Source organism: Felis catus, chromosome F1, assembly GCF_018350175.1.
Source record: "Felis catus isolate Fca126 chromosome F1, F.catus_Fca126_mat1.0, whole genome shotgun sequence".
Lineage (NCBI taxonomy): Eukaryota > Metazoa > Chordata > Mammalia > Carnivora > Felidae > Felis > Felis catus.
In genome coordinates this window covers 30,654,708-30,682,666 of record NC_058384.1, presented here as the reverse complement: position 1 = coordinate 30,682,666, position 27,959 = coordinate 30,654,708, and the positions used below count along the sequence as shown (strand labels likewise).

The 27,959-nt window shown below is 49.4% G+C and overlaps 1 protein-coding gene across 4 annotated transcripts; it reads right to left on the bottom strand.

Moving 5' to 3' along the window:
- Positions 1 to 28: 28 nt before the first annotated feature.
- On the bottom strand, positions 29 to 27,959 carry BATF3 (basic leucine zipper ATF-like transcription factor 3). Of its 4 annotated transcripts, none has more exons than XM_023247790.2 (3): positions 25,586 to 27,959; positions 22,062 to 22,166; positions 29 to 667 (listed from the first exon to the last, which is right to left on the bottom strand). In XM_023247790.2, exons 1-3 carry the CDS (start codon positions 25,682 to 25,684, stop codon positions 452 to 454), a joined length of 420 nt encoding a protein of 139 aa, XP_023103558.2. In that variant the 5' UTR covers positions 25,685 to 27,959; the 3' UTR covers positions 29 to 451. The 4 variants fall into 4 exon arrangements, with proteins under 4 accessions (XP_023103558.2, XP_023103559.1, XP_011289348.3 ...); XM_023247791.2 differs by lacking the exon at positions 25,586 to 27,959 and adding an exon at positions 24,813 to 25,097; XM_011291046.4 differs by lacking the exon at positions 29 to 667 and adding an exon at positions 12,799 to 13,290 and having other exon boundaries at positions 25,586 to 25,736.

Here is a 27,959-nt window from a genome sequence, read left to right as displayed (position 1 = left end):
TCATTTCAGTCACATAAAGATAAGGAGATAAACAAAATTGAAGAGCAGTTTTATTGTAGTGCTGGGATTTTCCATACTTACAAAAAATCAACAATAGAGTTGAGGTACATTTTATATACGGTATAATAAATATAATTTATAAGTGCACATTTAGATGAATTTTGATCAATTTATACACCTTTATAACCATCACTACAATCGAGTCACAGAACATTTCCATCATCTCAAAAAGTTTCCTTGTACCCAGCCTATTCAATCCTGGGATCAATACCACAATCAATGATGTGTTTTCTGTCACTGGAAGTTCGACTTGGCTTTTCTACAGTTGCATCTAAGTGGAATCATATAGTATATACTCTTTTTGTGTCCTGGATTTTCTTTTGCTCAGCATATTGCTTGTATCCACCCTCCCCTTCTTCCTTAGTAACCAAATCCTCAACAACATACCCAGCTAAAAGATTTTATCTCCCAACCCTCCTTGCAACGAGATGTGCCCATATGATAAAATTGTGATCAAAGAAACATAATTAAAAGGGTCTTTGGAAAGTCTCTGTAAAAGTGAGAGACAGATACCCTTTTTCTTTTCTTCCCCTTTGTCTTGCTGTTGGCCTCGAAGCTGCACCTGATGAGTGGAGCTCCAGCAGCCATCTTGGAATATGAAGTGACCCTAAGGATAAGTAGAAAAAGAAAATGGGCCTGGGTCTTTGGTGACACAATGGTGCTGCCATACCAGCTTGACTCCTTTCACCTTAAACAGCTTTTATATGGGAAAAAAAAAAATGCTTCTTGTTTAAGAACAAGTATTTGGGGCTTAAAAAAATTTTTTTTTTAATTACGTTTCTTTATTTTTGAGAGGCAGAGAGAGACAGAGCATGAGTGGAGGAGGGGCAGAGAGAGGGAGACACAGAAACAGGCTCCAGGCTCCAGGCTCTGAGCTGTCAACACAGAGCCTGACGCAGGGCTCAAACCCACAAACCGTGAGATCATGACCTGAGCCAAAGTCGGACACTCAACCGACTGAGCCACCCAGGCGCCCCTGGGCTTTTCTGCTATATTTATAGCTAAAACTAATTCTCATTGTTCCATAAACCTTTTAGCACAAGTTGATTTTTGAAAAAATGATGCATATGTTTCATTAAAAATTTAATTTTAATTAAAAAATAAACCGTTATGACAAAATCTGACAAAAAAGTTCAACAAAAACACCACAGACCACTATTTCTCATGAAGACGGATGCAAAAATTCTTAACAAAATGTTGGCAAATCGAATCCAGCAATATACAAAAAGAAGAATGTACCATGACCAAATGGGGTTTATCCCAGGAATGAAAGGTTGATTCAGCATTCAAAAATAAATCAATGTGTTGGGGCACCTGGGTGGCGCAGTCGGTTAAGCGTCCGACTTCAGCCAGGTCACGATCTCGCGGTCCGTGAGTTCGAGCCCCGCATCGGGCTCTGGGCTGATGGCTCAAAGCCTGGAGCCTGTTTCTGATTCTGTGTCTCCCTCTCTCTCTGCCCCTCCCCCGTTCATGCTCTGTCTCTCTGTCCCAAAAATAAATAAACGTTGAAAAAAAAATTTTTTTTAAATAAAATAAAATAAAATAAATCAATGTGTATGTTAAGTTACCTGAATTTAAATTAAAAAAAAGAAAAAAGAAATAAATCAATGCAATTGACCATATTAATAGAATACAAGATTTTAAAAATCAAACAATCATCTCAATAGATGCAGCAAAAACATTTGAAAAAATTCAATATTCCCTCATGACTAAAAACTCTCGGCAAACTAAAAATGGAAGTGAACTTCTCAACTTGATAAAGGGTAATTCTGAAAAAAAACAAAACAAAACAAAAAAACACAAAAAAATCCTACAGCTAACAAGATACTTCGTGGTGAAAGACTGAATGCTTTCCCCTAACGTAACAATGAAAGCATGACTGCTTTTAACACACCTATTGAATATTGTGCTGATTCCTTAGCCAATGTACAAAACAAGAAAAAGAATGAAAAGGCACAAAATTTGGAAAGCAAAAAGTGCTTTCCAATTTGGAAAGCAAAAAATAACTAGAATTAATAAGTGAACTTAAGAAGGTTAAAGGATACAGGGTCAATATACAAAAACCAGCACACTAGCAACAAACAATTGGGAAATTATAATCTTATAAATCCCATTCATAAAAACATCAGAAAGCATATAATACTTAGGGGTAAATTTAATGAAAGATGTGTAAGACTTCTATATTGAATATAAAATACTGAATATGTAAAAAACATATATAAGCTGAGAGCAACTAAAGAATGCTTGAATAAATGAAGAGATATACCACATTCATGGATTGAAAGACTCAATATTATCAAGATGTTAGTCTCTCCAAATGGATCCATAGATTCAGTGCAATCATATTTGCACACTACTATGGTTTTTATTTATTTTTTCACAACTATGGATTTTAGACATTGACAAGGTGATTGTAAATTTACATGGAATTTTAAAAGTAATACAATGAATCTAAAATAGAAGAGGGGTGCCTGGGTGGCTCAGTCAGTTAAGCATCCGACTTCAGCTCAGGTCATGACACCTGACGTTCAGACCCTGGAGCCTGTGTTGGATTCTTTGTCTCCCTCTCTCTCTGCCCCTTCCTCACCATGCTCTGTCTCTCTGTCTCTCAAAAACAAATACGTTAAAAATTTTTTTTCAAGTAAAAAAAAAGAATAAAACAAAACCAATGCTTTAACGGAGACAGCAGAGAGAAGGGAAGAATCACTCCAATCAGTGAATCACTCCAACTCAGAAGAACTCCTCAAGGGAGACACCATTTGAACTGTGGGTTGAAAGGTGACTAAATACTTAACAGGTGGGGACATTCATGAAAGGCATTGATTTACTTAGGTTTTCCAGATCATAAGGAACTAAAATTCATCCCATTTAGTTAAATGAAGGAGTTGCATGTGAAACTATCCAGAAGATCAAGTCTCATGGAAATCCTTAGAAAGACCTCATGGGTTCTCAGCTTGGAGGGCGGTCCTGGATCCAAGGCTCCTGTCCTGGCCTCAGCAGCTGGAGCCCCTAAATATTTAATGTCGTCTCCTGTCTGTGTCCATCCCCTCTCGGCTCCTCTGTCATCTGCTTTTTTCTCTCTGTACCTCCAGATATGAAGTTAAAAGGATAGGTTAGGACCAGATGGCAAAAGGCTTTGTTTGGCCAGGCAGGTTGGTTTTTATCGTTATAGCTACTGAAGCTTCTTAAACAAGGGAAAGAACTGCTCAGATTTGGCCTTTTGGTGGATAATTCCACTGGTGTGCGGACGGGCTTTCAGAGGCAGGAGACCAGGGAAGAAGGGATTCCAAGTAAGAGAAAGTGAAGCTCAAAACCAATGGAACTCCGAGTGTGGGGGTCTGGGTAGTCGTAAGATACATCCTATTCTGGTCAAAATTTTTTATATCTCCTTAGGAAGCAGAGGGAAGGAGAGTTAAAGCACCTGCATTTGCAAAAACTCCCCAGTTGATCCTGGTTGAGAACTACTAGTCCAGACAAAGCGGCTTTTATAGGGACAGAGTGAAGACAGAGGGAAGACAGGGATGGATTCGGGGAGCACTGGATTTGATGGAACCAGAACCCGGGTAACTGCAGCTTTTAGCTGAGGAAGCTGTGTGGATGACGCCTCGTTTTCCAGGCTTTGGGAAATAAAGAGCAGACTGGGTGTACACACGGGACTGGAGGTGAGAGAGGTTGAGAGAATAATTTCTGCACCTCCCACAGAGAGATCCCAGGAAGTCAGAGCCCAGGAGGCAGTGCCAGAGATGGGCAAACGCCAGCCACCCTTTAAGCTCCGGGGTCGGGGCGGGGGGCCCTGCTGGTGAGAAACGTGCTCTCTGGGCGTTGATTAGTTGAACAGACACTGAGTCTTAGGCTCTGAGCAAGTACAAAGCCATTTTCTCCATGGTTTTGCTGCCTGTGGTGGTAGTGTTACTTAGCATGGACTTCATTAGCCCCTTGGTTTAGAATTTCATCATCAAGTCTGTCAGGTTCCAGGATCCCACTCTGATGATTCTTCTGAAGAGACTTTTTTTTTTTTTAATTTTTTTTTTTAACGTTTATTCATTTTTGAGACAGAGAGAGACAGAGCATGAACGGGGGAGGGTGAGAGAGAGGGAGACACAGAATCGGAAACAGGCTCCAGGCTCCGAGCTGTCAGCACAGAGCCCGACGCGGGGCTCGAACTCACGGACCGCGAGATCATGACCTGAGCCGAAGTCGGCCGCTTACCCGACTGAGCCACCCAGGCACCCCCTTCTGAAGAGACTTTAATGAAGGTACAATTTACAGGGATGTGGGCAGGACTTGGGGGAACCAACAAGGGATGTTGAGGCAGCTGAGGGATTTCATCAGTGGGAAGCTGTTACCACATCTAGGCCTGAAGGGGCAGAGGGAGAGGACGGTACCCCTGAGGCCCAGGGCAAATGAGCTGTGCAGGAGGGGTTGCCAGTGCAGGAGACGCTACAGTCACAGAGGAAGCAGCCACTGCCAGAATGAAGGCTCCAAACCAGGAGGGACAAGGAAGAAACGGCCTGCCAATCTCTCCCTGCTCTCACTCTCCGGTCTCCTCCCGGGGCCTCTCATGGGTCAACACCAGTTGGAAACTAGCCATCAGGGGAGCACGGGGTGAAGGATGGAGGGATCAGCCTGCAGACACAAAGGAGGAAGAGAAGAGTGGGGAATGGATCAGGTGTATGGGTTTAGGGGACAAGCGAGATACACCAGTACAACCACATTCCCCAACACAGCCTGTGTGAGGCAGTGGCTTGGGTAACTCCGTGGAAGGGGCCGAAAAGCCACACCACAGGAAGTCAAGATACTTGGATTCCTGACAGGCCTGACCATGCCACGCACAGACTGTCCTCAGTGCCACACTGCTGGCATCCTGGGCTGTGACAGCCTTAGCTGTGAAGAAAGGGAGGTTGGACTATGTGACTCTCAAAGCCTTCCACCGTAGGGACCCTTGACTCTGCCGTCAGCCAGCGTGCTCTCTGGCCAGCACGTTGAGCTGGGCGCTGTGGTGCCTGCTCCCGGGTCCGGTTGCACCTCATGCCCACGGGGCACCCAGCCTGACCAAGGGCAGCGCCGGGGAATCCTGGGACCGGCCAGCATCTGGAACTAGACAGGGTGTTCTCTCTTCCAGAGAACCCTTGGGACGTGCAGAGTCAACCAGGGACTTTCTTAAACGTATTTTTCACTGTGATGAGGTACATTCAAAAAGAAAGAAGAGTGTATTCATCTCCAGAAAGCAACAGCCTCCCAGACCTGTGCTGCTGAGCTCCAGGTCCTATCCCCCCCTGCTCAGTTCCTGATAACTGAAGTTGAAACTTGAGCAGCAAAAGGGAAGTCTCCTGTCTCCTACAGGGTATCAAATCCTGTTTCTACACAGTTTCAGTTCTTAAAGACACAGGATTCCATATTTTCTCAGCCACTATGCTGGAAGGCCAAGAACGTTCGGTGACCACCAACCACATGTGTATGGGCCCCGGGGGGTGAAATTGGAAGGCTTTGAAAAGAGGTCTGCATATTGGTGAAATGTATCATCACCTTTCTCCTTATTACTATAAAGAAATGGTCTGGGTAAGTGCACAGATTTGCTCAGGCTGACCTGGGGCCCAGTGTGCTTGCTTCTAATGCTTTTACTTTCCTAGCTTCCTGCGGTGGAGCTGGGGGGGGGGGGTGGGGGGGTGGGGGTGGGAGGAGATGACTCATCGTTTTCTTTTGGAGGTGGGAAGATCTGTGCACCCTGGCTGCCGGTTCACTCCAAGAGTGGCCTCGGGGAGATGCCCGCTCCTTTGATGTACCACAAAATATCCCAGACTGCTGGAGAACAGCCCGAGGTGCGATGTATTGGAGTCTTGCTGCCTTCTGAGCGTTTATTTGAGAATACACGTTCAGTTATGTGGTAGTTTTGTGGGCTCTGTGGTTTATTAAAGAAGATAGAGGAGGGGGGAAAAAAGAAAGACAAAGAGGGAAATATGAAAAAGAAATGGTGGGACAGGTGTTAGTAAGGGTTTCCAAGCATGCGAAAAGACACAATAAAGGGAAAAAGGTGATGAGTCCAGTGGGAGAGAAGACAGGAAAATGTTTCCACAAAGATTCCGTTTAGGACCAAGAAGTTTTCTCACTGAAGTTAGACAACAGAACAGGCAGATACAAGACGCTGTGGAATCTTTCACGCCAGGATCCATTCATTTGGGTATTCACTTATTTAAACAAGCAATAACAATAGAATGGGGTGTGTGCTGTGACCTACAGACAGAGTCAAGGGGAGCGCTTTGTCGGATCACAGAAGACCGTTGGAGAAAATGACATTTAGCATGTGACGTAAAGGATGCTTGGAGTGAAAGGAAAAAATAAGGAGGAGGAACAGGAAATCTGAGGACCTGACTCAGGATAATAGAGCCCCGGACAGCAAAACAGAAGAAATGATCCCAGAGACTCAGGTCCTTGGAGATGACACTCAAGACCAACACACTGCCTGGCTTTTCTCGGAGTCTCTGTCCACATGAGGTGAACACCGCCCAACAACACTAGGGTCATTTGGCCCTGCTTAAAAATAAAGTTCAGGGGCACCTGGGTGGCTCAGTCGGTTGGGCATCCGACTTCAGCTCAGGTCATGATCTCACAGCTTGTGGGTTCGAGCCCCGCATCGGGCTCTGTGCTGACAGCCCAGACCTGGAGCCTGCTTCGGACTCTGTGTCTCCCTCTCTCTCTGCCCCTCCCCTGCTCACGCTCTGTCTCTCTCTCCTTCAGAAATAAATAAACATTAAAAGTAATTGAAAATAAAGTTCAAAAAAAAGGCAAAGTCATGGCTCTTTTTCCGATATGAAAAAACAGGTGTACAAATTTTTACTCATGAAAGTTTAAATAAGATCATAAATATGAAAGGTCATTAACCAATGGGGGAGCTGAGCAGTTATCACCAGTTCAAGAGAGAATCCAAAGAACAGGCATATTTATAGGTCTGGAATATTGAAGTGAATGTGCCAGTGGAGGCAAACTGGTTTCTCAAGGAGGAGGGAGGGAGAAAAGTAAATTGACTTCTACGGACAAGACATAATTTGCATGTCTAGAGGTGAGAATTATTTTGCATTGCTACCAATTAACTATAATTTACAGAGTTGTAAAATTGCTCAAAGACACTGAAAATGTCTTAATTAGATAATCTGAGGAGTGTCCTCTAGACAATACATAGTTTTCCTGTGAACTTTCTCCCTACAAGAACCATCTAGTACATTTCATTCCTTTTCTCCTCCAGGCCAGTTGGATTTGTGTATCCAACTCCTCTGTGTACACATGGTAAGTACCCCTAAGCAAATATTAAAGACTTAAATAATAATGTTGTAGAACAAATAAAAATATAATTAACTATTTACAACACTTACATAAAATTGAAGAAAACCTGGAGACTTTTTTCCTGTGTGCTCTCTGGCCCAAACCTCTACCTTCATCGTCATCAACCTATTGCGCTTTCGACATTATGCTTACGAGATGTTTATGAAGCAACTTCACTGCTGACTTACAGGAATCCCTAATTTAAACCAGGCAAATTGACACAGATAAGGAATTATAGGAACAAAGGAAGTAGATTAGGTCCATGCCCTTAAATGGGGAAACAACACCAAGAAATTCACATTACAAATGAAGTAATATTAAGTGATGGGGGTGTGGAATGGGGGTGAGGGCTTAAATGGAATGAAGACTAAAGAAGGAGTAGCCATTCATTTCATCAATCACTCAGGCAGATATACTTAGTGTTTCCCATGTGCTAGGCAGCGAGTTAAGCAACCAGGGATATGCGGCTAAATAACATGATCCCTGTCCTGTGGTTGTTTACAACCTAAGTAAGAGTGTTCCCTGTTCAGACCAGATGGAGAACATCATTAGATCTCCCCTCCTCGAACTGAGGCAGGTCTAGAGGTGAGATTTCAGAAGTTATATGATAAGGTGGCCCACTAAGATATGTGCGTGTGTTGGGGGGGGGTGTCTGTCCCTTGCTGGTCCTGGTCCCCCACCCCCACCCACCCCCCCACACAGTGGGCACTTAACTACTGATTGTTTAAACAGCAGCTAATTCATAAATTAGTAACAAGTAATCATTGATAGTTTTACTTTTAAGTCATTTTATTATCTACTATTGTAAATAAATGTATTGGTTTAGTACAATAAATTGATTATTAGAATAAGTAATGAATTACTAATAAAGTTCAATAACCATTAATAATTAGCAAATTTACTGCAATCGTTCAAGAAGTACTGCAAGGTACGTTCACTGGTTCTTTCCACCCTTTTACCTGAGGACGCTGGCCCCCACTGTTATTTCTCCAACTCTCTTACTATGTCAATTTCAGAAACCACTGCCTGGCAAATTGAGCCTCCTGTGGGTTTGTGACATTTGGAAGGTACTTTTTTTGCCTTGCTACTGGTCTAGAGGAAGGACTGCAGAAGTTCTGTGAATACTGGGATGCTCGGGAAACAGTGCTGCTTTCCAGGCCCTGGGCAAAGGCACCTGTTCTGTCCATGATCCAGTGGCCCTAGATTTGGACAGAGCAGAGGGTGGTTTCAGAGCAGAATGGAAGCTTACACCCTGCACGAGGTGACTGAGAACTTAAACCAGTTCAAGAAGAGTCTTGATAATGGATGGATACATAGCCGGTTATTAAGGGAAACCAGGGAAGTTCCAAGTACATCTCTGGACTTTTAGCATGGTGTCTTAGAATGTAAACACTGGACTCTCCCTCACATGTCCCTCAGCATCGTGGTCGGAATTCTGGGCTAGTGGCCTTTTGTCTTATCTGCGATGACATTTCTGATCTTCCTAAGAATATGGGACTAGAAAAGGTCACGCTAGAACACCCAAAAAAGCAGGTGAGCTGCCTCCAGGGCCAGAGTCTGCCCTGCACACAACTCCAGATTTAGGACACGAGTTCTTCAAGCATGCCGCACCAAGTGCATCGGCACCTGCTAAACACAGACTTTCAGTGTGGGTCATGCTAACGGTGGTGATGCCTGAGGCGGCGGAAGTGAATATGTTAATCTCCTCTGTTCCCAAATAGGTAAGTGGGGGCAATCTCATCAAGGTGGTCAGTTTCCAAATGGGCAATCCAGGAAAGTTCCCTTGACTCCAAGCAGGGTTTGCAGACACTCTGGCCGTGGCTAGTTCCACTCTCGCCCCTCGAGTTACCTGTCATTATTAGGGGGCTTCCAGCAGCCAATCCATCCCCCTGGGGATTCAGCATACCGTCCCCAGGAGCAGGGATGCTTTAGGTTCAGAGCTCAAGGATCCCCATCCCCCTCTTCCCATCCACCTTCCTTTTTTCCCTCTTTTTCTCCTTCCCTCTCTCCGTTCTCCCTTCTTTCTGCTCCCTGGCTCTCATCTGCAAGTCCTCTTGTAGTGGCACTGATGACCCTGCCAGAACTTCCTGGATATCACGAGAGGGAAGCTGTGCCAGTGAGATTCAGGGCCGCCCTTTTTCCTCTAGTTCCTGCTGGGACAGAGCCCACAGCCCTCATCAGTATACTTGGACTGTGGAAACCCTAGCATTGATGGGAAAGAAGAGAGGGGCTTTTGGGTCTCTCGCTTTCCTGTCCGTTAGAGTCATCATTCTCAACCAAGGTTTGGGGCCAAAATTGGGGCCTGATTCAGTGATGGAAACCCCAAGCTTCAAGGCTGGGCTGGTGCAATACAGGGAGGGATTGCGGACAGGAAGTGGTGTGGCTGCGTGGGTGTGAAGGAAGGGTTTCCTCCCTTCGACACTTTCTATGCTGAAGGGGCCTTTCTCAGACTGCCTCCCTTCCCCCCAGCCCAACAAACAGCCACTTGGAGACGGAATTCAGATGTGAGGCGCCAGCCAGGCAGCGCATACAGCAGAAGTGTGAATACAGCCTAGTAAATCCAGTTTCCAGCAGCTTCTCTACTTCCCTTGTCCCTCCTGGAATAATACTACAGTTTTTCAAGTTTATAGAGAATTTGCTTCTTTCAGAGTAGGAACTGGGGAGCTGAGACAGCCCCTGACATTACCAGGTGGTGGATAGGGGCATTCTTAGCAGCCAAGCTCAGTGAACGTTTGGCTTTCAGAACTCTTGGCACATTGCCAGTTATCCTGGAGGGGACTTGGACCCCAGCACCATGACTCACGACCCTGGGCTTCCCTAGTTTGGCTTCTTTGACTCCAAATTTACTGCTCTGACTTTTGGGCAGCTCCCCCTCAATGAATACACAGCTCAGGGAGGAAGCCCCCTGTGGTTTGGCAGCTAGTTTGAATCAGGATCCTGTTTGTAGACAAAGCAACGAGCACATTGGAGCAGAGAGACTGGATCTGGGGGGATTTCGGAGGCACAACTGGAAGGACTTGGTGAACTCCCACAGAAGTTTCAATTATGATGTCAAGCAGGTGACAGAGCTCTTTATTAAACAGGTACAAACAGATCGAGAAGCATCTTTGAAAGGAAGAAAATGAGATCGTGAGTCCAGCTGTGAACACGTCGAGTGGGATATGCTTGTGCGATGTTCTCTCGAAGACATGTGACGGGCAGCTGAATATACCTGCCCTCGTGAGAGAGAGCTGGGCTCTGGGTACAGGTGTGAGAGTTACCGGTTTAGGGATAGATAGAGATGGAGACTCCAAGAAGAGGAGTCCCTTCCTACAGTGAAGCAGCAGGTAGACAGAGAGAAATGCAGAAGCTAGCGCCTTCATTTTGGCGGACTAAAGGGAGATAAGACCTGAGGTCTGGCCATTAGATTTGGCAGCTTACTGGTGACCTCCGAGTGCGGGGTTCCATTGAGAGGGTGGGAGCAACTGCTAGACCGTACAGCAGAGACTGACAGTCCCCAAATCCGGGTTGTCCGCTCCCTGAGCACCTGGCTGAATTTCAAGCCCCAAAGTCCCGTATGGCTCAGTGAGGCCACGTGACTGAGTTCTGGCTATAGTCTGTGGGCAGAGACGGTGTACTATCACCTCCGAGATAGAACCTGCTCCCCACCATCCTCCCTCGGCCCCTCATCCTCAGTCTCCCAAAGTCGAGGGGCCAAGAGACCCTAAGGCCCTGGGGGCACAGAACAACTTAACGGACGGAGATGCCTCTCTAATTTGTCGTGTGGAGCCAGGGTTACTCAGGCCAGGGAGGCCCCAGGCACAAATACCCTGGGGTTAGCAGTTTCGTGGGGGGGGGGGGGGGCGGGGGAAGCAGCTGGCTGAACGGCAGTGCCAGTAGGGGTCAGAGCAGATCAGCAGAACTGCTAAAGGGACGTGCAAGCCAGGAGAACGTGGAAGTGCGGCAGGATCCTGCTGAGAGCCAGCCAGAGCGTAAAGTGCTCCCTGCAGGGACAGAAAGTGCTGGAGCTGAAAGACAGCAGCACAAAACACCTGCAGGTACAAGGCACACACTTTGTGTACGTACTCACGGCCACATAGGCGCCTGGGACCCTGACTCTGAGTCTGCCCCTCATGGACAGGCTCACCTGGACTCCACAGTCCTGGCCAGCCTTGTGAGACGCTGACAGAAGGTCATGCCACATGTAGAGACCCCAGTCCTGGCCCGGAGGCACCTCCTGCGGCATGGCTTCAGCCTGATGCTATCACTCTACAGTGGATCAGGAGTCAGACCATCTGGGGTTCCAGCCTGGTTCTGCTCCTCCCTACCTGTGGCTGACCTTGAGCAAGGCCTTTCCCTCACTGCATCTGAGCCCCTTGTCTGCAGAGTGAGTGCTATCAGGCTGGATGATTTATAAAATCTCTCATACTAAAAACTTCTGCCATTCCCCCCCAAAACGGCTGCATTCAGGAAGATTTGGCCTGGTCCTGCCAGCCAGCAGCGGCCCTGGTCTCTAACTGCAGACTTAGAACGCCTCTGACCAGGGAAACCTTGCCGTCTTCAGCCTGCGTGAGTTCCAAGAGACCCGCAGACCTCCAAAAGGCCTGGGGGACAGGGGACCCTTGCCCAGGAGAGAGGAGGCTCTCGAGGAGTGGCCAGTATGAATACTTGCATGAAATCAGCAAGCCTGTCACCCTTGGGAGGGGCTGGCATTCTCTTTTCTTACTTTCTTCTTTTTCAACCATCTACAACAAGGCACCTTCCTTTCCGTTCCCATTTCCTGTGCCCTTTATGATGGGATGGCTCTGCCCTCCACAACTCCCTGGGTCCAGGGGAAAAGAGAGTTGGAAGAGGACCGGGAATCCTCTCCCATTTTGCTTTTCTCGCCAGGCCCACCTTCAACTTGTCTTGGTTCTGCTTTTCCTGAAATAATAATTAGACAGAACTTTTGAAAGGAAATTGCTCTCCTTATCTGCCAAAAATATCTGTGTTTTTAAACTAGGGGACACATTTCCCCATCCCATTGCTGACTCAGACTAACAGAAAGTAAAAGTGTCCTCTGATCCTACGCCTACGTATGGAACAGGGAGGTGACCCAGGAGTGTCCAGAGCAGTCACGAAAGCTTCCAGGGCCTGGAAGAGAAAATCTGCCTTGACAGTCCAGCAGGGGTTGGGTGCTGACCAAGATGGAGAGCTACCCAAAGCAGGCAGGGGTCACACCCAGCATGACTACCTCGACATCACCCCGGTGGGGTGGCCAGCAAGTTCCAGGCCTCCACAGCTGTCTCCTGCAGCGAGCACAGATACGGCCATGGGGAAGATGACCAGGAGGGGAAAGCAAGACCCAGGAGCCACAAAACCGTGTGAGGAGACAGAAGATGACCTCTCCAGGACGAGGAAACCTATTATATTTCTAAATTCCAAGAAGTTAGCAAAAGGAGATGTCATAACCATCTTTATTATCCAAAATCTACAGGCAATGATTCTGCACAACACGGAACTTATTAGCTGCCAAAGTGGATTCGAGGTGACTCCTGAGGGTGGCCTCCCTGCCTGGATCGGTTCAAGGCTTTGAGAGGTGCCGGCGGGAGCGTCATGCTGAGCCATCTGCTGAGGACGCGGCCAGGAGCTCCGAGAAGGGGACCCGGCCACAGGCCCCCCCTGTACACAGATGCGGAGGGAACCCTCCTGCCAGGTGTGAAAACGACCAAGGCTCCTCCTTCAGCAGAGGAGGAGGATCCTCGGGCTTCATCGGGGCAGGCAGCCGGCCACGGGGTCCGGCCGCGGCACCGGCACAAAGTTCATGGGGCACAGCAGCAGTGGGCACATCTTCTCGTGCTCCTTCAGGGCCTCGCTCAGCTGCTGCAGCTCCGCGGTCAGCTTCCCGATCTCTCTCCGCAGCACAGTGTTTTCCTGCTCCAGGCACTCATACTCCTGCACAGACAAGGAGAACGGGGAAAATGGTTTCTGCGAGCACACTCCCTTCGCTTGATGCTTCGCTCTTCCCCAGGAACGCTTCCTCGCTAACTGAGCCCCCTTCCACCGCTCTTAGTGGTTCCTTGTTAGCTTCACGTTTCTCTCCTCCCACCAGGATGCAAGGTTGGTGAGGGTGGGGCTTTGCTTTTTGAATCAGCTTTATGGAGATATGATTTATATCAAATAACACACACCTGTTGTAAGGATGTATATAATTCAATGAGTTTTGGCAAATTAAACGTTGGTCGAGAGAACGTTTCCATCACTCCTAAAAGTTCCCTCAGGGCCCCCATTGCAGCCAGCTTCTCCTCCCCCAACTGCTGAGTTGCCTTCTCAAGATCTCTGTTGTGGTCACTGCTGTGGCCCCAGCACCTGGAACAGTGCCTGGAACATAACAGATGTTTGCTGGCTGCATGAGTAAATGAATAAAAATACCCCTTGCCTTGGTTTCGCCCCAACACTCTGTTAAGTTTCCATTATACCAGAGTTTGCAGAGGCTGAGACCTGGAGGGGGGTCTAGAGACCCCTCAGCCCAACCCACACAATGCAGAAACCGGACATGCAACTTGTGCTGGGCCTTCTCTTCTTCAAAGGGCAGTCCCTGCCATTTCCACGCTGGTCTATTAGAAAGCTCGTCTTTGTGCCCATCCAAAATCTCTCTCTCTCCTTCAGACCCACCTATTGGGCTTGGTTCCACCTTATGGAACCACACAGAGTAAATTCAATACTTTTTCAACATCACAGTTCTTGAAATATTAGGAGACAGCCCCATACCACTTCCCCTTAGGTATTCTCTCAGCTCAACTGTCTCAGGTCCCCTGAGCTCCTTGGGTTTTAGGGCTTCTGGTCCTTCTGCCCTCCTGGAGGTCATCCCAATACACACTGCAATTTGCCAGGATCTCGGAGAAAAACGCCATACCCAAAACAGTGCATGATTCTGCAGGTGGCCTGTCCATGCAGAGGGCAGATGCTTGGAGGTGGCCCACCCTGGGGCTGGGCCCAAGCCTGCAGCCCCCTCACTCTGGGGATTCTCCCTGAGTTTGCGGAGAGGTGCAGGCTTTGTCTGCATCTACTGCTCCTCTGTCTACATCTGGATGATGACTGGTGTTCTGGAGATGAAAGGTGTGGGCTCTATATCCACTTCTCCTGACTTTCACCCTGTTCACTTGGCATCTTCCAGGTTAGCAAAGTCTTTCTGAATCTTAACGTGTCAGCTCAGGGATCACGATGCCACACAGCTATAAGCTGTCCATTAGCTTGATGAGCAGGTCTGCCTTATCTCCATCCAAGTCATTAGTATGTTCTATAGTATAATTCTCAACGAATGGCAGAGCCCTAGGGCACGCCAGTAGAGACCATCTCAAAGTTGACAATCTTATTTAAATCTTGCTGCAATGTTGTTTACCAAGCATTTCCCGGGGTGGGGACCCAACCTTCCCAACCATCACATCTCTTCTTGTACCAGTAACTTTTTAAAAATGTCACTAAAAATGTCTGTTCTTCTTACAGTTCCCTAAAGCACACACAAATTCTCAACTCTGCCCCTTTGCTAATGCTGTTCTCCTCGACTGGACTACCTACCTCCTTTTCTGTGTGGGCCCAGCTCAAGCCTAACACCTCCAGGAAGGCTTCCCTGAGCACAGCACCTAATGGAACCACATCCCTCATTATTATGTGTTCTATTCAATTTTGTATCATATTCAATCTTACTTATACTAAATAAGGTCTCTCCCCAAAGATCAGAAATGTAAGAGCCTCTGCTACCCTCTGCGGTAGCCCCACCTGATGGGCCACAGTGCCCAGTGACGACTCAGCCCCAGTCCTCTGCCTCCTTCTCTCACCTGCTTCCTTCCCCCCTCTAGGTGCCAGAGGGGCTGCACACACAGAGGCCATCTGAGCCTTCCCCAGGCAAGCCCTCAGGATAGTCTGGAATACTCTCCAAGGCCACCAGCTGCACCCCTTCCTCTCACAGGTTATCCTGGGTCAGTCTGGTTTCACTAGCGCACGGGCCCCATTCTGCCTTCAGCCCTCCTCCATGCCTGTCAGCTCCCCTCTGGCCTCTGACAAACTCTAGTCCTGGAGCCTGAATTCAGTCTACAAAGCAGCAACAAGCCCTCTGTGGGCAAGGGGAGGGAAGACAGGACAGTCATCGTGGGAAGCCTGCCTGCAGCAGCAGGGTGACTGGCTGCAGCTCTGTGAGGCACACGTACACACATGCACACAGGCACACATGTGCACGCACACGCACGCATGCACATGCAGCACAGATGCACGCACGCACACATGCACACACATGCACGCACACACAGACACACACACACACACACACATACACGCTCACGTGCTCCACCCTGCAACTGGAAATGCTCTTCACCTCCAAGTAAAATGGAGAATAGATGCGAATGGTTCCAATGAGCTAACATTTAAAAGAATTATTTTAATGTTTAGTTTTGAGAGAGAGAGACAGACAGAGTGTGAGAGGAGGAGGGGCAGAGAGAGAGAGGGAGACACAGAATCTGAAGCAGGCTCCAAGCTCTGAGCTGTCAGCACAGAGCCGGATGCGGGGCTTGAACTCATGAACAGTGAGAACATGACCTGAGCCGAAGTCAGACGCTCAACCGACTGAGCCACCCAGGCGCCCGTAATGAGCTAACGTTTTAACTAGATTCCAAAACATAGGAAGATCACTTGCTGTGGCAGAACATTCCAAAGTGTCCTTTTGTATTGTGGCAGGACACTGTGAGCTTCTGAGTTTTAGCTCCAGAAGCCATGAAGGGCCATGCTGCCTAAAGTCTTCCCAAGGTACAGCTGCCTCCTCTAAACCCCAGCCCAGCAGCCCCCTCATCCGCCTTCTCTGCAGGGACTTTCTCTTCTGGGATTTGACTTTTACTTCTAAACCTGCTGAGGGACTTTCATGGAGCTGAGAGAATAAAAAGAGAAGAAGTCAAGATCTCCAGGTGAGGCCAGCTCAAGAAGAATAAAAGTGGGTGTTACTCATAAATTAATAAATAAATAAATATTTAATAAATCAATAAATAAATATTGAGCAGGTGGAGAGGAGGTATGAGAATGCAGAGAACAAAGGGGAAAGAGTAACACCCACTTTACATGGAGAAGAAAGTACTTGGACTTGACATACGTGAAAATAAGCAAGAACATTAGCCCATCTGTTATTTCCAAAAGATCAGTTTAGCTCAAATCTTGCTGACTTTCGAGCCTTTTGCACAGGAGGGTTGGAGGTCACTGCGCTGCCTTCCCTGGCATTTCGCAAGACACAGTCGCAAAGCAGAGACCTAAACATTCCCAGTGGCGAAATCTCTGCAAATCCCAGTTCTGCCTCAGAAATGAGACTGTCTGAGGCAGCCATCCTCAACCAGAGCAATCGCGGTGGTCCCCGGGGGGCAGGCGGCATGTCTGGAGACAGCTGGGTTGTCACAACTGGACCAGAGGGCGCTACTGCATCCAGTGGGTAGAGGCCAGGGGTGCCACTCGACAGCCTACAGTGCCCAGGACAGCACACCCCCAGACAAGGACGTATCCAGCCCCAAATGTCAGTAGTGCCAAGGCTGAGGAACCCTGGTCTGGGCATCTAAGAGAGGTTGACTGGGGAGCGAGGGGCTGTCTGGGGGCATCCAGGGTCCAGGATTAAAAAAAAACAACAACTGACAAGCTAATGTGGGTACCAGGAACCAGAGAGGAAAACAGAGGCAGGAAGTAGATGAGGGGGAGGAAAAGGCCATCAGGAGGGCACAGCCACACACAGACCCCATTTCACAAGCAAGGAAAGTGAAACTCTGAGAGGCGCAGTGACTTTTCCAAGGTCATGCAGACTTGGAACCTGATTTCAAGGTCAAATGCAATCCTCAAGCAAGGACAGCAATTGTGCTTTCACTTGGCAGTGACTGGCCCCAAATTTCCCCGTGGTGGTTACTGGCAGTAAAGGGCTGTGAGGGCTCAGGATTTTACATTGAGCCTATTCCCAAGCCCTAGGTTGATCTCCTTCCCAGAAGAAAGTTAGTGTCATCAGGGAGGGCCGTACAAATTAGTGTCATCATCAGTTTCTAAACCAAGGAGGGACTGACATGAAGCATTCTCTTTGAATATGCAATATCTGAAAAAACCGTGGCAACACAGACCACAACCAAATTGCCTAAGAAATCCGTCAGTTGGTGACATTTGGGGTTCCTGAGGATGGCATCGTCTGCCTTCCTTTACTGACTCAACGTTCTTTCTCAGTCTTACACCTTCGGATGCCTGGCTCGAACCAGTCTGACCCACTTCTGAGACACCTTTTGGCTCGTCGTAGAAAGCTGGACCGTTCACTTGGGTCCCTATTTGTGAATGTGGACTCAGGCGTGTGCCTAATGTTCAGAGATGAATAGAGGCTGAAATCCCCATGAGAGGTGTAAGCGCCTTGACGAGATGATTTGAAAAGCCACAGTGAGCGCTGAGGCACACAGACACACGTTAGGAACAGCTTCTCGTCACCACAGTCGGGCTTCCAGCAACCACCTCGCTGAGGGGAAAATTCAGACTGAAGAGTGACTTGAGCCTGTCCCTGGCATGGCCTGCTCCGGCTCTCCCAGCCCTGCCCTCCAGGGAGGCCCAGCCTTGATGGACTGTCCTCCAGCTTTGCAGACGGAGAGCCGGGAGAGGTGGGAGGTGGCCCAGAGGCTCCTGGGAGCTGGGACTGGAGGAGGTTTCTCAGGTGTTGGAGGGAAGAGAGACTCCAGTGAGTGAACAAGGTGGGCAGGAGAGAAAGGTGGGAATTTTAAACGAGCTCTAAATACTCCCCTTCGTGGTATTCAAGAAAGGCAAATAAAGATCTCGAGTGACTTTGAGATATGCAGCAATGCTACCCCACAGTATGGGACAGAGGAAGGACCGAGTAAAGCCCTTTTCATGGGCTAATCTCCCCAGGGAGTGACAGGCAGCCACGGCTACCAAGTGCTGCTTTCTGCACCCCTTAGTGTCTCCTAGAGAGGGGCCTGGTCCCAGGTTTGAAGAGGCTTCTGAGAAACGTGTCCGGCTCTCACTTTCCTGTCCTTCACGTGGCCTGGAGCCCGAGGGGGCCTGAAGGCTCTTCTGCCACAACCCAGAGCAGCCTGCTAGGTGCTCTGCCCTCAGCTCACTCACCGGAGCACAACAAAGCTATTCTTTACCGCAGTTTTTAACCAGATATCCCACCCTCAATATGTAGACTTTTTTCAAAGTTTAAAAAAGTACTTTTTTTTTTTTACTGTATTTACTTTTGTTTTTTTGTCTTGTTTTATTTTATTTTGTTTTGCTATGTTTGCCCTGCAGAACACAGACCCCCACACAGCTGTGCTGCCCTCCATGGGAGGAATTAACAGCGGAGACAGAATTCATGTGCTACCCTCCGGTCCAAAGAAGACATTCCTCTTCTACAGCGGGACTGGGATGTATTTCCATTTTCCTGAGCCAGCCACCTGCTCCCCCACACACCCTCTTGTGACCAATAACACTTGTGTGTAGCTAGTGACAGTAAAGTTAAGGGCTACAGCTTGGGGATCTGTGCATGGGTGGAGCCACTGTCCTGGCCTCCTTGACACTGTGTTTCTCAGAAAGACTGTCCTTGATGAGGTGATCTGCTAGTGGTACTTAAACCGGAACTACTCTTTGGCTCCACAGAGACAGAGAAGGGAGTGATCTCCCATGGAAGGGCTGGGTTTCACATCAGTTATTCCCATTTCCCAAAAGAGCACCTGGCACAATTGGTCATGTGACACAGTATAGGGACAGCAGAAGAGGCTAGGTGAACAGAAAGGCCCTCCACAGTATAAGGGCCTCCCAAAGAGGTCGACATCCATCCCCTGGAGCCTGTGAATATGTTACCTTACATGACAAAAAGGACTTTGGAGGTGTGATTAAGAATCTGAACTTGGGGAGGGGCGTCTGGGTGGCTCAGTCGGTTAAGCATTCGACTCTTGATTTCCGCTCAGGTCATGATCTCACAGTTCATGAGTTCAAACCCTGCGTCAGGCTCTACATTGACAGCATGGAGCCTGCTTGGGATTCTCTGTCTCCCTTGTTCTCTGCCCCTCCCCAACTCATGTGTACGTACTCTCTCTCTCTCTCTCTCTCTCTCTCTCTCTCTCTCTCTCTCTCTCTCAAAACAAATAAATAAACATTAAGAACAAAAAGAATCTGAACATGAGGAGATGATCCTGGATTATGCAGGTGGACCCAATGTAATCATAAGGGTCCTTATAAGTGAAAGAAGTCATGAGTCAGATGACAATGGAAACAGTATCAGAGTAATATAGCATGAAAGAAGCTTAACTAGCCAGTGCTGGCTTTGAAGGTGGAAGGGACCACAAGCAAGAGAACACAGAAGCCTCTAGAAGCCAGCAAGGGCAAGGAAATGGATTCTTCCCTGGAGCCTCCGGAAAGAATACAGCACCTCTGGACACCTTGATTTGAGCCCCGTGAGACCCATTCCAGACAGATGACGTCCAAAATTGTAAGATAATAAACCTGTGTTGTGGTAAGGCAACCGAATTTGTCATAATTTGTTACCGAGGCCACCGGAAACGAGCTACTTTCCTTGAAAACTCCTATGCTTCCCAAAACAGGAATGAGATCTTACTCCTCTCCTTGTGACCCAGCAGCAACGCCTTGGCCATGGTAGAGCTTCACAAATATTTGGGGAAGGTCCTGTCCAAGTCGCTCACTCACAACCACACACATAGTTACTTGGGACTTACAACAGAGTGTCCCCTAGTGTTTTCTTAAGTGAATGCACCTGGCTTGGACAAGAAGCTTCTTGAGGGGAAGAACCCTCGCTGTTTGGCTGGCACATGCGGTCTGAACACAGGACCATGCACTAACTGAGCCGAAAGTGCCCTCTGGGGTTATCTGGTAACACGACGCTAGACCCAAGACTGCTTCGGCAGCAAAGGGGAAGGAAGAAAGCACTCAAAGGACATTCCAACTCTTCTGTGGGAAGTTTCCAGGATTAATACAGGCTGGGAAGGACCTTCCCTGACCCTCATCTGAAGACCCTCTCTCTTTTTAGGGCCCAGCCTTCCTGCTCCCGGGAAAGAGTCTAACATGTCATTTATGCCCACTGTGAATTTATACCAGTGGGTCACCTCTCCCTGGAGTACGTGCATCCTCAATCTGTTCTCGGTTCACTGTGAAAGGGTTTCCAGAGATTGCTGTCCTCCCCCCCCCCCCCATTATACCTCGGTCAGCTATGCCGTCAGTGCCCCTAGACTCGCCTTGTGGAGACAAGCTGTGGCAAGAGAGCAGGCAGGGAAACATTAAACTAAAATCCCCAATTACTTGCACCAACTCTGTGTATAGACGAGAGTTCAGAACTGTCACCAATTCTTTGCACAGGCCCTCGGATGCTTGCGAGGCCAGTTCCTGATATGGGGCAGTTCCCAATCCTGGCTATGAGATTATGTGGGATAGAGAGTGGAGAGCAATGGAAGAGTTTAGGATAAGTCCCAGGTTCCTGATGTGGGTGATGAGAAAGGTGGTTAGCTCTATTAACTGCAATTGAAGACAGCGAGAAGAGAGTCTCGGGGTGAACACACACTGTCACAGCCATGTTGCATCCAAGCAGCCTACAGCAGACCCACTTGGAGACATCTAAGCAGACTTTCGAGATATGGGGTCGAGGGCCTGCGACTGAGGTCTTGCCTGGAGCAATCAATGTGGGTAGCTGATGCTGAGAGAACAGATTAATAGATCAAATCTTCCAGGATGGGAAGGAAAAAGGGCAGAGTCTGAAAGCCCAGTCAACACCAACATTTAAGAAAACAGGCAGAGGGAGAAAAGGTAGTGAAGAAACTGAGAAGAAAGGTGGTTAAGAGGGTCAAGTGGGAAGTGTGGTCTTTTGGAAGCTAAAGACCTTGAGGAAGGTCTCAAGGAGGGAAGGGTTAGGGAGCCTGGGTGGCTCTCAGTCGGCTAAGCATCTGACTTCGGCTTAGGTCACGATCTCATGGTTCATGGGTTCGAGCCCCACATTGGGCTGTCTGCTGTCAGCTCGGAGCCTGGAGCCAGCTTCGGATTCGGTGTCTCCCTCTCTCTCTGTCCCTCCCCCGCTTGCGTGCACTCTTTCTCTCTCTCAAAAATAAACATTTAAAAATCTATTTTAAAAAAAGGACAGAGTCAATGGTGTCAAATGTTCCAGCAAGGTCATGGTTGATGAGACTAGAAACAGGCCTCTGGATCAGGCAGTGCCAGGGCACTAGTGGCCTCAGTGGGAGCAGCTTCCATAGGAAGGGTGCGTGTGTGTGTGTGTGTGTGTGTGTGTGTGTGTGTGTGTATGCGTGCAGGCACCTTGGGTGGGGAGGGAGCAGTAGAAACAACATCACATGGGACTGGAGAATAAATAGAACTGAAGACGTGGCGAGAGCAGGTCTCTCTTTAAGGAGCAGGGAAGTGAGGAAGGAAAGAAATGAAGTGGGGTGGTAGCTTGAAAAGGAATTGGGATCAAGAGGAAGTTTTGTTTTATTTTGTTTTGATTTATAATGAAAGAAATCGAGAGTGGGGAACAACCAGCGGACGAGGGAGAAAGCAAGATGTCGGCGAGTGAAGAATCAGGACACTGGGCTGAAGGACGCAGCGGAATTAGACTTGTGTGTCCAAATCGGTGATGACCAGGACATGACCTTGGGGCCGCCACCACAGTGCAAGGGCAGAAGGTGGCTCCTCTCCGTGGCCTTAATGTGGCTCTGCCCCAATCACAGGCTCACCTCATGGAGTTTGTCAGCCTTCTGGGTCTGCTTCTTCCGACTTCTCTGAGCAGCAACTCGGTTTTTTTCTCTCCTTCGGACCTTCCGGTCATCGTCCTCCGGACTCTGGGGGGAAATGTCTGGTCAGGTGCGCTGTCCAGGCCCCTTGCCTCACCCTCCTCAGCCTTGCCTCTTTCCTCTGCATGGCTCATGGAGCTTCCCCGTTTTACCTGCAGTCACAGCAGAGGACCTGCTGCTCACCGCGTGCCGTGGCTGAGCTTAGCTGCCAACCCCCGTGACCACCCTGACAAATGTGTGGTGTGACCGCCATTTAACAGACGAGGAATAAGAAACTCAGAGAGGTTAAGGAACTTGCTCCAGGTATAACAGCTAGTAAGCGGGTAAGTGGGAAGTGGAACTCAGGTCTGTTGGACTCCAAACCAACGTTCATAAACCTCTACCCCACAGGGTGTGTGCCTGGAAGAGGTGTGGTGTCAACGTTGTCCATCTGAGGACGGGAAAGGCAGAAGGCATCTGCTGTCCGGAAACTGCCACGTGCGAGGTCTGACGCCACCACACAAATAGATACTTCGATGCGTGCAAATCACATCACGCTTGTAACTACTTGCAACCACACAACTCTGCCAACACACCAGACAATATGCTCATTTGAACAATGCTTGATGGCCATTTTGTTCCACGGGTCAGAGTGAATCAGAAAGCAGACTGATGATGTGTCTTGAGAGCTCTTAGCGCTCTGTATGAGATTTAACCAAACCGAGTCAAATCCTTTAAGAGTTATCCTGAAACAGGCAGGCTCACAAAATGCACCTACCAAGGTAAAAACATCTCAGTTATAGAAAAAACATGGAGAAGTAGAGACTCTTTGCCTTCCAGAACCCTGTGAGAAGGTACCAAGCGGGGGGAGTGGGGGGGGGGAGTATGCTACCTTTAAACAGTTTAAAAGCTAAGAGGTTAGTTAGTAGGATACAAACACAGGAAAGCTACTCAATTATTAATATTATTGGGAAGCAAACATTAATATAAAATAATGGGTAACTGCAGTTATCATTTTATATGGTCTTGTATTCCAATATGAGAGACATATGTTTCCCCCCAAGTTCCAGTGGGTAAAGAATTTCCAGTATATGGAAGAATCTAAGTCTACAGAAGGACACAAACAACATACATAAATAATATAACAAATGGACGTGGTCTGAAGGTAGTGCTTAAGGGAACAGGCACAAGGGGTCAAAGCATAGTTTTTTAGAGGCAAAGAAGTCTTGGTAAACATAACCAGAACACCACATGGGCAAAATGTGGTGTACAGGACAGACTTTCAGCTTAGAAATACGTGGCTCCTGGTTTTGTCTCTTGCTGTCATTATAGCCTGGGGGAAAGGGCTTACATTCTCTGAATGTTCAGTTTTCTCATTTATTGTAAGTGTGAGTCATTCATTGTTTCACTAAGTATTAAATGAGTACCTGCCATGTGCCAGGCACTGTTTTAGGCCCTAGAGAGACATGCCCTGAACAACTGATGGGTAATCACTGCAGCGATCATTCTAACAGCCTAACGCCTGGAACAAGCATAGGACAAAATGAGATTTTATCCTAAAGCTCCCAGCACATGGTACGCCCTCAGCAACCTCTGTAGAGGTCGCTGCTATTTTTGAATTCCCCATCGTGCTTGTCACCAAATCACGCCTTTTTGTCCGCAATCAAAAAGTCACAGGGCACAGGGAAGCGGCCTGTGTCCTGCCCTCTGGGAGGGGACACTCTATACCTATCCATATGCTCACACCTGACAACCCAGCAGTAACATTTAATCAAAACAGAAAGGAGAGCAAAGTGTTGAGACAGCCACCAACTATTAACCATATCTTAATTAATCCTCATAAAAATCACGAGAGGTTATTATTATATTCATTTTACAGGGGGGGAAACTGAGGCTCGAAGATGTTAAGCAAAATGCCCGAGGCTACTCAGCGTGCGTGTGGTAAAACCGAGGTCCAAACTCAGAAATGTGTGACTCTTGAGAGCCACCTGATGACACCGTGTACCAGGCATCAAATTGGGAAGGGGAGCATAACAATGAGTGGGAAGTTCTCTGATGGCCATCCCCGCGGGCAACCTCGTCTCAGATTCCTAAGTACACAGTTGTAAATGTGGCCCGGGACAGCACAGAGGACTGGATGGGGGCCGAGGGGTTTCCACCAGCGCTGGGGCTGGAGTCCACCCACTGCGGGCCCCCTCAGGCCCGCACCCTCAGGCACGGGTCTTGAGTTCCCCATTCGGACCGTAGATGTTGGAAGTGCCTGGACACGAGCTGCCCCTTCGGGCTGAATTTCCCCTCTGCGCACCCTGGCGCCCGGGAAGGGCCACGCGCGCCGGCGGTGGGGTGGCAGCGGGCGCCAGCGCAAGGATGGCGACACCGGGACAGCGCGGATCCCACGTGCGGGGAAACGTGGACCGTGCCTGGGTCCCCGCGCCCTCCAGTCTCTCCGCTTCCCGGGCCACAAGAGACGGGTCACCATTCCGGACGCCGCGGGCACCGTGCGTGAGCGGAGGACCGCCGGACAGAGGCGCACGCCGGGGGGGCCCTGGACCCACCCCACGCCCCCACTCCTGCTGGTCGCTGGCTCCCGCAGCGCCTTCCACCCCGACACTCAGCGGTCACCACTCCAGAACCCCAGACCCACCCACCTCCGCGTGCCCCTCGGCGCCCCCATCCCCGCAGGCCCGCGGACCTCCCTGAGCCTCCTTCAACTACCTGCGGCTGCGGCTGGTTCCCGGGCGCCGAGACGCTCCTCTGCAGGACGCTGCCGGCCGCCGGGAGCACTTGCGACATGCCGGGCGCTCCTCCGGCCCGCCCCGCCCCGCCGCGCAGCCTCGCGGAGGAGCGGCCGCGCGGCCCACCGCCCCCTGCACGCGGGGCGCTGCCTAGCGGCACTCTCTGGCCGCCCGCATCAGCGCGCCCCCGCACCTGCCGGCCGCCGCCCTCCGCCCCGCCCCCTCGGGCTTCCCGCTCTCCCGGCGCGTGCGGCCGCCGCGCGCCGCCAGGGTTTCCCCGCCCCCGGCCCGGGCCGCTGGCCTGCGCGTCGCCGAGTCTGCCCGCCCCTCCCGCTCCCACCCCCGCCCCGTTTCCTCCTCTCCCCGCCCTCTCGCCGCACCTCGGGGTCCCAAATCCCACCCCTGCGGCGGCTTTCCGCTGGGCCCCGGCACTTCGTGGAAGTCACGTGGTAGCTTGGAAACCCGGGAGGGAACGCGAAGCCCACCCACGAGGGGCGACGCTGCGGCGCCCAGGGGTCGGGGAGACGCAGCGCAGCCTTTGGGGTCCTCCGGCCGCTCTCGGGGACCTCGCGGGCTGCGAAACACAAGGGGGTGGCCTTGCGCGGGGTTGTTAAGCGGTCCCATCTCGGTATTTGCCTGCGCACCGGCCCCGCCTCCCCCTCGCGCAGGGGTCACGGTCTCCGGGACTTTCTTCGCGGCGACCGGTCGCGCGGGCGCCACTCTCACTCATTCCTCAACCCACCGTGCACCCACCTGCGAGGCGAAGCCCAGGGGAGGGACAGCCGGCTTTGCCGGGTCCCGCTGCGCACCCTGAGAGCCGCGGGCACCCCAGGGCCTGTCTGCGGGGGGCATTTGCGTCCCTTTTCACCCGCGCCGCCGGGCTGGGGGAGAGCGCGAGGCCGGGCGGCCCCGAGGGTGAATTCCCTCAGTGTGGGATGGGAGGGAGGAGGTTGTCCTGAGAGCGACTGAGAGCGAATCTGCCGCGGTGGACCTCACTATTGACAGGTTCGGGGATCTGAACCTCTGATGCTTTCTTTTTCAAGATGAAAGTGGCAGATGCTCTGCCTACAAGTTAACATGAGTGGATTAGTGCCCAACTGGGGACGGGGTGGAGGTGTGGCGCGTTCCCCTCCACCTGCCTGCCATGGAAAAGATACAGAGTCAAGCAGTGCTGTTCTTGGTCCCAGCAAAGAACAAAACAAGCGGTTTCGGGTTTGTGGTCTGCACCGAGAAAGAAAGATAACTGCGAACCTAGGTGGGCGGGTGGGAACCAGGACCAAGAGGTCAGATGTGCCTTCCCACTGCGGTCGCCTAAGTCTTCAGGCTCGTGGGCAGCAGCAGGGATGGGGGGCGGGCGCTTCTGACTCGCAGTCCCGCGCACGTGGCTCTCCGCCAGGATTTAAGACCCTGGCAACAGCTTTGAGACGTACCTTGAGTGAACTTGACTGCCTGGCTGGGGGCAGGACGATCTTGTCTGTGGGATCAGGGGCTTCGACCAGCTGGACACAGGGCTGAGGTGCAAGGCAGCGGGGAGGACTGAGGGTGGGTGCAACGGGACCGTGCCGTATCTCTCATACCATCAAGAATCCACAACGGAGCCATCTCTACATTCGGTTATCCGCCTAGATTTATCTTCTCATCTCCCGTTTATCCTTTCCACCGTGCCACATAACTCATGGCTGCCCCGGAGTTATTATTACTTGCAAACCACACGGATACACACAATGTTCCTAGGACAGGGCTCCGCACACCGAGGGCGCAGTAAATGCATTGCGGTAGGTCGACTGGGAGCCTTCATTTCTGGAAACATACGGACTCTAACAAGATAGGAAAACCTACCGGCCATGTGATCTTTAATTTTCAGAAGTGCTTTCATTCCCCAATGCTGTTTAGGAAGGGAAAGGGTAAGGCGAAAGCACGGACATTTAGGTGCAGTCTCATCCTTCATTCTGGGTATTGCCACTCTTGTGTTCCCGCGGAGTCACACCGCAGCCTGGGTCAGCGGCGGCTGTGCCCTCCACCTCGCTCCCCACGGCGCCTGGATCCGGGTCCCAGCACACCAGAACTCTTCCTATAGGCATAGGCCTACTAGCCTACGTTACTCAAATATAAAGGAGGGATCTTGGTTAACCAGTGAGCATTTAAGGAACAGGTCGGTTTCAGAGAATTAAATTCTTTACTAAAGCCCTGGGATGAGACAACATGGAGAGAATTTTCTGAGACAACGCGACAGGAGAAATCACACTGGAAAGATCTGAACTGTAAAAGAATGCTAAATTGCTATAGATGAGAGCATGACAATAAATTACAAACAGATGGGGGGAAATGTTCACTACAGTTATGATAAAGGGTTAAAATCTCTACTACATACACAGCCCTTGAAAAGGAATAAGAAAAATACTGAGACAGTCTCTCAAAACCGACCTACACAAGAGGCATGAACTGGCATTTCCCATCAGAGGAAATGCTCAAGGAAAACAGATATAGGAAAAAATATACGTTAGAAAAAGAAACATTTAAAAATATTAAATTAGCAAAATTAGAAGTATCAAATGTTGGTGAGAGTGTGCTGAAATTGGTGCCCTCATATTTCACTCGCAAAACAAATTTATTGTAATTTTTAAAGAAACCATGCAATAATCATCACCTGTGACTTCATTTTCCTCAGAAAACTTCTAGAAAATCATCATAGGAAGATGATTGTAAATGACTAAAGGGAAAAATACTATATGCACTGAAAGCTCATCATATTTTTTTAAAGTAAAAAAATCGTAAGCAACATAAATGTCCAATTATTGGAGAATGGCCGACTAAAATATGTTTTAGTCATGGGACAGAACAGGATGCATCTTTAAAATTACAAGCATGTGGAAAAAAAATTACAAGCACGTGGACCAGTTTGCCACATGGAAGATTTATTGGACATAGGTAGCGTAAGAAAAAAAGATAACAAAAAGTGCAAGTATATCATGTATACAAAAATGTGAGTATAACACTATTGTTAAAAATGGTTCAGATGAAGAACACCTGGGTGGCTCAGTCGGTTGGGCAGCCGACTATAGCTCAGGTCATGATCTCGCGGTCTGTGAGTTCGAGCCCCATGTAGGGCCTGTCCTGAGTGCTCAGA